The 14,408-nt window shown below is 41.8% G+C and overlaps 1 protein-coding gene across 1 annotated transcript in view; it reads right to left on the reverse strand.

Moving 5' to 3' along the window:
* Positions 1-812: 812 nt before the first annotated feature.
* The window catches only part of LOC113589087 (tetratricopeptide repeat protein 28-like), a 105,189-nt gene continuing 91,593 nt past the window's right edge, over positions 813-14,408 (reverse strand). The window contains exons 12-24 of the mRNA XM_035529946.2: positions 12,977-13,133; positions 9,994-10,116; positions 8,716-8,860; positions 8,097-8,276; positions 7,421-7,899; positions 6,819-7,066; positions 6,436-6,560; positions 5,864-6,095; positions 5,668-5,744; positions 4,379-4,402; positions 3,479-3,608; positions 3,254-3,361; positions 813-3,061 (exon numbers count right to left, since the gene is read on the reverse strand). Coding sequence (XP_035385839.2) covers positions 1,449-3,061; positions 3,254-3,361; positions 3,479-3,608; positions 4,379-4,402; positions 5,668-5,744; positions 5,864-6,095; positions 6,436-6,560; positions 6,819-7,066; positions 7,421-7,899; positions 8,097-8,276; positions 8,716-8,860; positions 9,994-10,116; positions 12,977-13,133 — 3,641 coding nt within the window. The 3' untranslated portion in view covers positions 813-1,448. The remainder of the gene's footprint in view (positions 3,062-3,253; positions 3,362-3,478; positions 3,609-4,378; positions 4,403-5,667; positions 5,745-5,863; positions 6,096-6,435; positions 6,561-6,818; positions 7,067-7,420; positions 7,900-8,096; positions 8,277-8,715; positions 8,861-9,993; positions 10,117-12,976; positions 13,134-14,408) is intronic.

The following is a 14,408-nucleotide window of genomic DNA, read 5'->3' on the forward strand; positions in this document are numbered from 1 at the left end:
CTCTGCAGGACATAGACTGGAGAAGGACCAGGTCTTTCGTCAGAAATACAGTATTTACAATAAGGCCTGACGTATAAGATATACACTTGAAATTCTACCATCCATAGATATTTAGATGCAGTTAGTATATTTTTATTAATTTGTTTTTACAAATTGAAAGAAATTTTGGTACGATTTAAGCTTTCCCCTTTTTAGTCCTAAAAAGTGCATATTCCTTCGATCATAAATATTTATTATGACATCACCTTAATTACACCCTAGCATATGCTGAGTCTAATTTTCAGTGTATCTTTGATCCCCGTTTTCTGGCTGGATTTATTAGTTATTATTATTTTTTTAAATTAATTTGGACATTTTAGGGTGCTGTGTATATTAAAAATAGTATTTAAAGGATTAACAGTTCTATTTTAAAAAAATGTGAAATAGAAGCGCAACATGTATAAATGTGTGCAGAGAAAAAAAATGTAACACTTTTTATGAAAAATATTTAAATTCAGAAAAATACACAAATAAAAATCATGAGATTAATTATGATATTTATGATGACAATTGTCTCACTAATTGAGTGGTGTACTAAAATAGGACCTTGCACATCTGTGCAGAATATTGTAGGTCATTGGTGGTCAGTTACTTACCAGAAGACCTCTGATGGCTGGATCTTTTTGAATGGCAAGACCACTCTTAACTGTGTGACCATGATGTGTAAAGTCTCCAGCAACACTGCTGTCCCTGATACACTTGTACCAGGGCATAAGCAAAAGTGAGTTCATTTACAGCAAAAAAATATATAATAGCAAAAAGCAAAGACAGAGTGGAAGACATTTTTTTTTTTTAATTAAAACAGTTCCTGGTAAATGACAAAGTCTTAAGTAGTAATGTCTATTCAAAAAGTTAGGCTAGAAAGTCATAATTGGTGCTTAACAATGAATATGAAGAGAAACCATGCTTTAGACGAGATACTCATTTAACAAAGAGATGAGGTTCAATGTCTGCAATTTCAAGAAAAATATGAAATACAGTTCCCATTCTCCATTTTCACAAGATTTCATCTTTTTTTAATTATAAAAAGGTGTAATACTGACAAACATTTGATTTAAATTACAAAACATAATAACGATAACAATCAATAACAATCATAATAAACAATACAAATATATTATGTAAAAATCAAATAGAATAAAAGTGAGTTCTGTTTGGCCCTCACAAAAATTAAGTGGTCCTGACTTATATGCACAGTATAAGGTCTTCTGTCTCAAATACACAGTGGTGGCTGAGGGCAGAAGCACCAAATATATTAATTATATTTCAAAGTCCCCAGACAGGTTACAGGTTTGTTTGGTTCACAAGAGCATGAATTTTTTTCAAACTCAAGAGTGTCAGAAAGCATCCTACAGGAGTCGCATGCAAGCAGTCATGAAAAGGTTGTGTAAAAGATTCCCACAAAAGCATCAACATTTCGATGAAGGGAAGAACCTGCCAGATGGAAGGAACTTGTAACCATTACCAGTGGGTAAGTGTAAGGACCGACCACCCGGGCTGCTTTGTGTGGAAATGGAGGGTGATGGTGTAGCTTTCTGAGCTTTAGAATCATTATGTCCACTACATGGCCCTCTTTCCAGAGATTGATGGCCCACCTTCAAAAGCTCCACATCTCGGCCATCTCCAGGCAAGCAGTGACGTGGTGAGAGGTTAAGCAGGCCAAGCACATCTTTCTTAGTTGACATTACTGGACCTCGAAGTCTTTTTACTGGACCAGTGTGTTGTTGGTGCTGGGTCGCTGTGTTAGACCAGAATGTCTTATGACTATGCACCGTTTGAAATTTCTCATCAATAACAACCCTGCTCAAGCGATCAAGTTCAACAGCATCTGTTGGGCCTGACCCAGTGGAGCCAGTGGAGGAATAGGAAAGGGCTGGGGATGGAGTGCTGGCAGCCGGGGACTGGTGGCCTGAATTTGGGGACACATTACTTGGAGAGCAAGGTATGTGACCACTATAAAGAGGGTACTTCAACTTGAACTGTGCAACACTGTCCAGTGTAGGTGAGGGGTGTCCACCCTCTTTCATAGAGGTATCTGATGTGGCAGGGCTACTGTAGCCAGAGCTGATCTTCTGGAGGGATGAGGAACGTGAAGGGGGTTTGGGACAGGTGGATGAGTCTCGAGTGCTGGTGCTGCTTCCTGGTCGGCTAAATGCACTAGTCTCAGAAGAATGAAATGCTGAGCATCTGCTCAGGGGGGATGTAGAGACCGGTGCGGCCATGCCCTCGGCTACTCCTCTCTGTAAGCCTCCCATAGCCTTGAGGTGGCTCTGGGTCTCCTCCAAAATCTTCTTAGCAAGTTCCTGAGGATCCAGAGATGCCAATACAGGTTTCTGTTCCTGGGACTTGACTGTGCTGTCAGTCTCGGTGCTCGACTGGTCAGATTCACCTGTATCTGAACTGCTCACTTTCCCAACCTTCTGGAAAGAGGAGTTTGGACTGGGAATCAAGTTTGCCTTGAGTGGAGAGGTGGGAGTGCTGACACTTCCTTTTGAAGAGATGGACACATTGTACTCTTGTCCTGTACTTGAGTTTGAGACATAGCCACCAATCCCATTCCTCCCACCGTGACAGAGGCGGCGTCTCTGACCATGACCCCGGGGCAGAGGTAGCGAGTCACAATGGCCACTCAATGGCTCATTGCTAATAATGGAGAAGCCCTCGTATTCCTCCTCATCTCCTCGTACCATCATGCTGCCTGTCATTGCAGCATGAGGTGAGGATCGACTACGCCAAACACTGTGTGGTTGTTTATTAGTAGAGAGGGAGGAAGTCAAACCACCACCACGTCTTTGGCCCAGAAAGTCACTTTCAGACTTAGACACAAAGCTCATAGAAGAAGCAACAGAGCTTAAGCTGTACACAGATATGGCATCTAAAGCCAAGCTGTCAGGACAGTGGGTAGAGAAGGGCATGTTTGGACAGCCAAGAGGCAGAGGATTGGAGACAGACTGAGCTGAGGCGAGTGACTCTAGGGAAGATGAGCTGTCCAGGCTCAGACGCTTGGGAAGTTCTGTTGAGTCTAGGACAGAATGATCAGGGAAGTGTGACAGTAAGTAAGTAGACTGAAAAAAGCTGTCACAACAAACTCTAAAAGTTGAAGGGCCATGTAAAAACATATCAAACATAACATGAAGAATGTCTGTGCTGAAGTGATGCAGATTTAAGTATAGCACTATAACTCTGTCAGTTATGATGTTCTAGTGCCCCTTACCAAAGACTGCCATTAGAGACTGGAGGGCAAAGTGCACGGTGCGGCGGCTCGCCTGCTTTCCTGTCTTCAGAACAACGTCTTCCTGTCCCACTTCACATAGATCAAATCCTAAATTTGTGCAACCAGTGGCACAACAAAATTTAATTAGTTAAAATTTTTTTTTTCAAAAGTTGTAAAAAAAAAAACACCAAACATTTGAAGCAGATCAGTGTCACACTAACTCACCCAGTGCGGCAAGAAACTCATGGCATCCTGGCAGTCGCCATAGCTGGACACTTACAGACACCTGGATGGGGAACAAGGAAAAATCCTGCTCCTTCTCCCCTGCCTGCAGCTGAAGCAGGACTTGATGGAGCTGCATATGATGAGAACACCAAAGGAAAAAGTTTGAGCTAATGTGAACAAGATATGAGTGAGATATTTGTAAGGGAATCATAATACAAATAATACACACAAAAAAAATTGATGCCTGAGGAAGAGTTTTTATTTGAATCTCATTGCCATCGCTGAATTTTTCTTTGCCTGTTTCTATTCCCTTTCTACTCCCTTCCAGTTTAGTTGAGGTTGAGAGGAAGGCGGGGCCTCCTTTATACAGGTCTCCAAAGAATACTCCTCTTTAGGAGATGAACTTCAATCAAAAAACAGAGATTTCTTTGTTTTTCCATATTACACCAAAAATGTTTGTTTGCTGTTTCCTTAATCCCAACGTTGGGACGTTTACAATCAAAGGCATCTGTAATTGTATCTATAATTGTTCATGTTTGCACATATTTTTGTATTCACATGCAGTTGGTCAACATGAACATATATTACACAGAATACTTTGTATTTTACTATAGGACTAAGGCTACAGGACTTCTATAGGACCATTGAGGCTCAAAGTCAAAAAAAGTCCAAATCTAGGCAGACATCTTAAAACAAATGATGTCTTCATTACATCAGCCTGCCATCGCACATGATACATCATGTCATTTAAAGTCTCAGAAAACAGTACAATTTGAAAGGCACTCAGATGTCAGTTTAGTCTAATGGTGGTGAGACAGGCATGTCTTTCAAAGGGAAATTAAGAAGAACTAGTTAAATCAGTTCCAAGAAGGTTTCTAGGGCTAAAGAAAGACTACTTACCATTCCAACAATGTTCTTTACAGCCTGCAGTCAGGGAGACAGGGAGAGATAGACAGAGGATGCATTTAAATACAGGCTTTTCATACAGAATATTTAATTAATACAGAAAGTAGAGATGCTTCTGCACATGTACCAGAATTTGGTAGTGTTCTAAACAAATCAAATTATAACAAAGCATGTGGACCACCATCACTGGATTTGCTGAAATGAGTGATTTTGATTAATTAATAGGACAATTAATGTAGAAAACAGTGAATCTTTATATTCAGTGGTAAATATTAAGTATTTTATTAATATGCCTTTCAAGTCATTTGTGATGTTGAGTTTGGCAATCATTGCAAAACGAACATTCTCCGACCTAATGCTGGACAGTGCGGCATCTTGCATCTGTCTCAGGTGCCATACTGTGAACAGCACGAGTCATTTTCTTTCTCATTTCTCACCTTTAGCCTTTAGAGGGGAATTGTGTGCTGATGATAATTTTAATTGTTCTAAGCATACAGCCTTTGTCAGCAGAAATGTGTTAAGCAATCTGAGAAAAACTTATTGAAACATAATTCTGAAAAAAAGTCAAAGTTTATACTAACTGATTAATCATCAATGAGACATTCACAGAATTTTCACAGTTACCATAATTATTTAATTGATGCAAACTGCTCTTATAAGACCTTTAATAAAAAGCACTTATCAGATCTGTAAAACATGTAAAGGTATCATTTATTATTATCTTTCTTGGCACACAAATGCACTTTCAATGCAATAGACCCTTATATTTAATTTACGCATATATACATTGATACTCTAGATTGCACAATTAATGACAAATTATAAAGATGTTTAGGTATAAAAACTTCTATTTACTGGAATAATTAATATACTGAATTGTGAACAAATATGAAATATGTTGAAATATATAATTCTATGTAACTGTACTTATTTATCTAAGAACAAACAAAACTAGTTGCATTGTTTTTATATAAAAACAAACTAATTTCTAGGATGAAACTCTATTACAGTGACTTTGTAGTTTTGAGTTTTATGTAAAATCAACACAAATAGATCTACATCATGGTTGTACTATTGACTACCAACTACTACTGTTCTACTGATCTTAGTTTGCAGAAATGTACTATAGTAGTGAGAAAAAACAAAAGATCCTATCTTTGAGATGTTATGTAAAGGTGTATTCTCTTACAAAAAGACAACACCCTGACAGGTGAGGTCAGCAAAGTCTGTTAAGCTTATCTAACAGGTGAGGTCAGTAAAGACTCTTATCTGCAGTAACTCACCTTATTAATAAGCTGCTCTCCTGCCTCAGAAGCAATAACTACTTTGCAGAGTGCTTGCAGAGCTGCAGGTGGAAGACCTGTAATGGAAACAGGAACCGATGCCGCTGATTTAAGATCAGTTATCCAGCTATCAGCATTTTGCATCAGCAAATAAAAATGGTCTGGAGTCAGGAGTTAGGGAACTCGTCCTTTGTACCTAGTAGTGACTGCAGAGTGGAGCTGCACTGCTGTAGCCGGTCGCCTGGGTCGCTCATGGGGAAGAAGACGGCAGCAGGGACACCCGTGCCAGCCAGGTCCAGCCGGAAGCCCACGGCAGTCAGCAGGGCCTGCCACCCCGGAACCCCCCCCACCTTATTCTCCACACTCTGCTGGGATGTGTACATGGAGTTGCGCTGGCCACTCTGAATGCGTTGAAGAGACTTCTCTACCTGAGCGAGGGCAAAAGGGAAGTGGAGGAGAGACAGAAGCAATGAACTGCCATGCTGTCTGGACTCATCGGTGTGTAGGAAACAGTGCTTCCCTAAGAGGTTTGGTAACATGTCTAAAGAGACTTCCACAGGTATGCACAGGTGCCTCTTGTCTGCCACATGTGCCACATATTTATATTCCCCACTATGCTGGGGTTTGTGTGTATGTATATGTGTTAGTGTGTGTGTGTGTGTGTGTGTGTATGTGTGTGTACGTGTGTGTGCGTGCATGTATGTGCACATGTGTATGTGTGTGCATGCATGTACGTGCACATGTGTACGTGCAGGGCATGCGACTCACCAGGTGCAGTAGGACCCTCAGGGCATCTCTGGCCTTGTCTGGATTCTGGAGAATTTCAGAGAGAGCCTGGCCAATCAGGGACGAGGGGCTGTTCAGTTTCACATCACTCCCAATCAACATGAAGCCTGAGAGACAAAACCACACAGAAATGTGCAATGTTCATGAATAAATTCAATGTATAATGCCAAAAATATTTTTACTCATGCTATATGCACATACTGTATCTAAAAAAAGACTTGCTTAGGTATATTTTCCAAACTTAAACTTTTGTAAACCTAATTTGTGGGTATAGTCTCTCGCAATATAGCTCTTAACTCTTATCTGTAAAGTGCCACTTTACATGTTTAGTTGGTCATTATGGATACTCTAGTTTTGACACAGACCTGCCCAGTTAGAAGGATGGGAGTACTGCTGACTTCCTTGAACACTCTTCATGGCTTCAGTGAGAGCCACACTGGCTTTGGCTCCATTGAGCAAAGCCAAGTAGAAGGTATGAATAAATACTTTGGATGCAGCTCCAGGTACGGGCCACAAGGAGACCAGCACACACTGGACACCCGCAGCCAGGAAGGCCCGTGTCAGACCCACCACACCATCAGCTGTCACCCTACTGCTCGACTCTTGGTGGGAGCTGTGACAAAAAGACAGGTTAGACTGGAAATTAAATGTAACACCACTCAAAAGCCTTGTGCACACGTACTTCCTGGTTTTGAAATTAAACCCATTTTCAGATTTACTTTCAACCATTTCTTTCTTATAGTCCTCATTTCAATGGCTGTATCCATGCTAATAGACCTTTTTAAGGAATATGTTCATTGCGACCAATAAAAACCTTTCTAACCTTTATATCAGGTCGGTTCCATTTCATATCAGGTCAATTCAATTTAAATAAGTTAAAACGCTGTCTTTTAGTGTGCAAAGCATGCGTTTCAGTGTTTTTCTGTGTAACAGTAAAGAAAGTTTACCCAGAAATGTCCCTTCTTACCCCAGCACCACCAGTTTAACTGGCAGCCTCAAACCCAAAATGTCCGCTGCTGATAGCAGCATCTCCTGCAGCGGTGGCGTGTCGCACACGCTCTCCACATCACTCCCATCATCGGGAACCACGCAGTTGCTTCCAAACGAACCCTTGCTTCCTCCTGCTCCTCTTCCTCCATCTCCTGCACTCCCATCGTGGTGGCTGGGTGCCAGCACCAAGGCTGCCAGTCTCCAGGAGATGTGCGTGGCAAAGTGGGCACACTCGGCCTGACTGAGAGCACTGACCACATGTTCCTTGGTGGCAGCCGGTCCCGTGAGGGGCTGACAGCCCAGCAGGCCGGCCACCATGCAGGCTTCCTCTTCGGCTGAGGGCATGGGGCCCCACAGCCAGCGGTCCATGGCAGCGGGCGGAAGGAGAGGGTTGCCCACCACAGCTGCCATGCCCAGGGCGCCGCAGGGTGGGGTAGCAGCATGCCGGGATGTAGCCTTGGTGGAGGAAATCACGGATGACAGGTGGATGAGTAGTTATCCCAAATGAGATGCTCAGTTCTATTCCGCCATGTTAGCATTTACCATGCACTGTGACAGAAAGTGTTGAAATTTACTTTATAGCTTTTATATTGGAGAGTGGCTTTCAGAGTGGTGCAAGAAGACACGGTGGGGGTGCTATGGATTGGGCTTACCTTGGTACCAGCGGCCAAGCTGTGAAGGGAGGGCACGGCGAGGAGGCTGAAACGCTCATACAGGTACTCATTAGAAGAGCTCCCTTTCAGAAGGGCAAAGGGGATGAGATATAAGTCTCCTTCCAGAACCAGAACCAGCTGTCTGTGTCTGCCCACTGGCCCAGTGGAGTGCATCAGACCCTGAGAGAGAGAGAGAGAGAGAGAGAGAGAGAGAGAGAGAGAGAGAGAGAGAGAGAGAGAGAGAGAGAGAGAGAGATTCTTAAATAAACTGAAGAATATGAAGACAGTGCTATCAAAAGGAGACAATAACAAGCAGATACAAAGATATAAATTTGAGTTATCTTAATAAAATCTCTAATGCTGATTATTAATGCTTAATTCTTGACTCAAACCAATGTGCAGCAAAGAATGGTGCAGAATGGAGTAAAGATATGTATAGTAGATCATGAGCAAAATAGTTCACGCATTTAATTACTGAAATATTTAAAGATACGCTGAGTCACACTACCATTGTTTAATTCACACTGAATAATCAGTGTTTGTGGCCTACTGACATTTGTACTGATGTAACAAATTTAACAACACAGTAAAATGGGTGGGCACGAAGATAAGCACACACCCCCTCCATGGGTCCAATGAGGAGGTCATACAGGGTCCGCAGTGGAGGTTTATTTGAGGCACTGCTGGCAAGATGGGGCGTGGTATGGCCATCTTTGACTGGAGACATAGGGTTACTGTAAAGACTGGTCATACTTGGACAACTCCTGCAAGAACCAGACAAAAAGAAGTTATGATGTTTAGGTGCCATCTACGTATCAATAATCCAGTGATATAAACATACACAGACTTTTTTCAAAAGGAAAAATGAAGTTGTATAATCTGTAAAAACACAATATGACCACATGATGGTAGTGTGGGGCTACAAACAAACATCCAAATAAATGCCTTTTCCTCAGATGATGACTAATGTTCTAGAAAAGTCCTTTTCAGATTAAAAGTGAGTCTCATCTGTTTCTCATTACAGAAGATTAATTACAGAGGATTAATTTCACATCAATTACTGTAGGGATTTATACTCTTAATAAAGGGATTACAAATTGGCTCTAGAGTCTTAGAGTGGGTGAGTGTGTGTATATAGCGCACTGGGCTTGCTTGTGTAGTAGCATTCCAACATTCCTCTATTCTCCACTCTCGTCCATGAGAATCATGGATTGGACCATATACACAACATCTGATGTAGACCTTGTTGACCCGGGCAACGTCTTAGCCAGTGTTTTAGTCGGGTAGTGTAAAAGATCTTGCCTAAGGGGCCACATTGGAGATCACCAAATACTGGGATCTACCACACCAGACAGGACACCAGATGCTGTGCAAAGATGCCCCCGAGAAAATCCAGCACATAACAGCGGGATGCAAGATGTTAGCAGGCAGGGCGTACATGGGACACCACAACCAAGTGGCTGGTATATTAAACAGAAACATCTGTGCTGAGTACGGGCTGGAAGTGGAATACACCACCAAAGGTGGTGGAGAATGACCAAGCTAAGATCCTGTGGGATTTTCAGATACAGACAAAATGGTAATGGCTAACCAACTGGACATACTAGTGATGGACAAACAGCAGAAGAGGGCTGTGGTTATAGATGTGGCAATCCCAAGTGATAGCAACATCAGAAACATGGAACACGAAAAGGTCAAGAAATACCAAGGACTGAGAGAAGAGCTAGAAAAGACATGGAAGGTAAAGGCAACAGTGGTTCCTGTGGTAATCGGAGCACTAGGGGATGTGATTGTGTGGCAGATCCCAGGAACAAAAGATGTATAGATACGTGAGAAGCGTATCTGCACAGTACATCCTCATTCTCTCTCTCTCTCACACACACACACACCCCTTCACCTGTTGAGTTGGTTGTTTCTAGACACCATGCGCAGAAAGCCAGAGGTTTTGATACTGAGCTCCTCAAACTGTTGATTAAGCAGATCTCCTGCTTGGCTTGCTGTGTCACTGTCCGAGCACCCTCTTGGAGACATGAAGACACAGACACAGAGAGACAGGGAGAATGGGGAAAGAGCAAACATATATTTAAAAGGGTTCTGCTGCAATGTCTGTATTGCGACTTTTCCAGTGCACAGTGATGAAGAATGCATGTTTTTATTTGATGTGGAAGCAGCTTAGGAAATGTTGATAGACAATGGGTCTTTACCAAGCATCATAAACAGAGGTGTAACTCTGTAAAGGTCTCCCAATATCCTTCACATTTTAAATTCCTGATTTCATCAGAAAAAGAGAACTTCTTTCTCCAGCTAAAAGGCTCCAAAAAACAGTGGGTGAATAAAAGTTTCCCTTTCACACTGTGGTTTCGATCTACACTAGTCAGCATAGGATCGCAACTACCTACACCTGCTGATATCACAACTACTGCACTTTGTGATCCCAGCCATGAGAACCCGTGTAAAACATCTCCTACTATTTTCAGTCTCAGTTTTTCTTGTCAGATCCAGCCAACCATCAAGGGGTATGAAATGGATACTTCAGCTGCTCACAACACACACAAACAAACACACACACACACACACACACACACACACACACACACACACACACACACACACACACACACACACACACACACACACACACACACACACACTCTCTCTCTCCCTCTCATGTTGCAATGCTATAGAGTGCACATTTTTGTGCATCAGTCTAAAATGGTTTTAAAATGGATTCAGCTCATTATTTTTCTCCACAACAACAAAGCAAAAACAGGTTTTTGAAATGTGTTATAAAAATATATTAAAAAAAAGAAAAAACGAAATAGTGTATTTAAATAAGTATCCACACCCTGCACTTAGTTTTGGTTGAAGTGCCTCAAGTCTTCTTGGGAATGAACTTACAAGCTTGGCTCACACTTCTCTTGGAAGGTTCTCCTATTCTTCATGACAGAACCTTTCAACCTCATTCAAGTTGGCTGGGGACAGTGTCAGTGCACAGCCATGTTCAAGTCTGTCCAGAGAGACTGGAGACTCTGGCTGGGCCACCCCAGGACTTTTACAGAGTTTTCCTGAAGCCACTTCTGTGATCTCCTAGCAGTATACTTCAGATGATTGTCTTGTTGAACTGTAAACCCTCTCCCCAACCTGAGATCTTGGACACATTGGTTCACCTAGGATTGCTGTAGTTTCTGCATCCATTTTTCCTCCATGACTAGTCTCCCAGTCCCTGTCACAGAAATCATCCCCACAACATGATACACCACTGTGCTGGACTGTAGGGATGGTATTGATGAGATCATTCTCAGTGTCTGATTTCCTCAGTCCGCTGGGAATTGAGGCCCAAGAGTTTAATCTTCATGATATTTGAGCAGAGACTCTTATTTCTCATGGTCTGAGTATTGTTCAGGTGTATTTCAGCAAAATCACAGCATGCTTTAATGCACCTTTTAGTGAAAAATAGCTTCCATCTGGCCACCCTACCATAAAGGCCTGATTGGTGGAGTACTACGTTGATGGTTGTGATTCTAAAAATTTCAAATCTCCACAATGGAACTCTGGTTCTCCTTCACGGTGACCACTAAACTGTTGGTTATCTGTCTGACCAAGGCCTTTGGTCGCTGAATACTCAGTGTGGCTGGGCAGCTAGTTCCAGGAAGACTGTCGATGGTGCTAAACTTCGTCCATTTGAGAATAATGGAGGCTACTGTGCTCTTGGACACTTTCAATGCTGGAGAAATGTTCTTGTATCTGTGCCTCCATACATTCCTGTCTCACAGGTCTATAGAAAATTCTTTAAACCTCATGGCTTGGTTTTCAATGTGACATACACTATCAATTGTAAGACTTTATATACACACAACTATGTGCCTTTCCTAATTACACCCAGTGAATTCAGTTAGGCAAACCTGGACTCCAGTAAAGTGCTAAAAGCATTTCTGATAGATAGGATGCACCAGAGCAACTATCGTAATACATATAAATGTGATATTTCAATCTATAACCTTTAATAGGTTTTAAAAAAACAACAAAAACAATTTTGCTTTGGTATTGTGGAGTATTGTGTGTAAACTGATAGGGGAAAATATCCATTTTATGATGAGTCTGAGGCATACAAAAATATGGAAAACTTGAAAGGGTCCAAGAAACTTTTAAAAAAGGTCCAGTTATATGCTAGATTCACACAAGTTATGAAAAGAAACTAAAAGTACTGAATAGGAAAACGTGTGTATGTATGTGTGCATATGTGAGTGTGCGCATATGTCGTGTGTGTGTGTGTGTGTGTGTGTGTGTGTGTGTGTGTGTGTGTGTGTGTGCGCGCGCATGTGTTCATTTAATCCATTTCACAGTTTTGCAGGGCAGAGCACACAGGGCACAAGGCAGGAACCAATCCTGGACAAGCTGCCAGTGCATCAGAGTGTGTGTGTGATACAGCTATTACTAATGGTGCTTTGCTCGGCATTCATTTAAACGAGTGAAGTGGGAATGTCAGCAGAATGCTATGAGTGAAATGCAGGGAAGCTTGAACACTGCACTAGGGCTACTAGAATAGCTAATTTAATTTTCATACAAATCTGCAGGCAATTTGGAATAAACTGGCTGTTTAGTGGTCTCTTGCACAGCAGAAAGAGAACTGCTGAGCATCCTGCTGCAGATGGTTCTGTAGAGCCAGTGTGACCCAAACCCTCAAGGCTCACATCTCAGTGCTCCTCTTATGAGGTAAATCAGAGGAATGTGTTTGCCCCTTGCCACAAAATAAAAATGTCATACACTATAGTGTTGAACTAGTGGAATTAGTGTCATGTGAGAGAAAGTGCAATCAACAGACTAGAGACTGGAGTTTGAGGTGTGACTCTGTATCGTGGGTGGAGCTCTGCTAGCTGTACCTGCTGCAGCAGGACTCCACTCCCAGAGCCTCACGAGCACTGCAGATGTACTGCTCCAAAGAGGAGACTCCACAAGATATACCTCCACCCTCTTGGAACTCTGGATCTCCTTCTGACATGCCCTCTCCTAGGAACACCTCATGGAACTTCACAATCCCTGAAGAAGAATTGGGAGGGTTTTTCACCTGGATTTACCAAGCAAGATTTCATATTTAAACTGAAAGACACACACACACTCACAATCTTCACCTTTTTGCCTTTAGGAGAGACTAAAGAACACTAAAAAGGCTTAGAGACAGCTCTCTCATTCACATTCATGAACACAGATATATAAAGCTTACAGTGCTGGAACCCAAACAAAATATACATATGTAGAGAGGACAAAGACTACTACTTCTAGAGAGATGGACAGACAGACAGACAGACAGACACATACACACATACACACACACACACACACACACACACACACACACACACACACACACACACACACACACACACACACACACACACACACACACACACACACACCCCGCTAAATGTAAACAAAGAGGGTATGACAGAGAGAAGGCTTGCATGGAAGCATCTGCTGAAATAAATGAATCAACCAATCAGGAGCGAATAAAACATAATTAGCGCTTGGAGCACACCATCTGGCCAGCATGGGGATTGGGTGGTGGGGGGGTGGGGTGGGGAGGTCTAAAAGTAGGAGGAGACAAAAAGACAAAAAGGGAGAGAGGAGAAAAGAGCAGGTGTTTGGGACAGTCCTGGGTACAAGTACATACATTACATCAAGCTGCACTAAGGAGCCAGGAAGAAAAATACATATTTATTCATTGTGATACCAACTTTAATTATCTTAATGAGTTTATCATTGTGTTTTGGTGTAACATTAATGATGATTTATTATCATTTACAATATATTACTCTGACTGAGTGGATTGTTCATTGGTTTATTAGTAACATTTATCTTTATTTGATCTGATTATAATATTATTTTATTAAGTCACAGAGGAATACTTTGAAATAGAAACACACACACATCTACACACCCACACTGTGTGATCATGTGGCCAAGGTGCCAGCCAAACTAAAGAGTGGCAGGTGGCACTATCAAAACTCTTTTAAATTCTCCTCATACCCTTGAAGAGGCAGCTGTAGAAGGTGTGGCATGTGTGAAATCGTGAGCTTGTGTGTGTGTGTGTGTGTGTGTGTGTGTGTGTGTGTGTGTGTGTGTGTGTGTGTGCATTTAGGCACACGCAGAAGCCATTTGTGTCTGATATGATTTGTTCAATATCAATCAAATTTAGCATGTGAGCACTTGCATAAACAAAATATTAAATAAATACACATAAAACAAATTCATAGACAAAATCCCTCAAAATTATGTAAAATATATATTTTTATGTCATATAACAACATATGTTTC

The sequence above is a fragment of the Electrophorus electricus genome, chromosome 5 (assembly GCF_041902795.1).
Source record: "Electrophorus electricus isolate QZ-2024a chromosome 5, ASM4190279v1, whole genome shotgun sequence".
Classification (NCBI taxonomy): Eukaryota; Metazoa; Chordata; class Actinopteri; order Gymnotiformes; family Gymnotidae; genus Electrophorus; species Electrophorus electricus.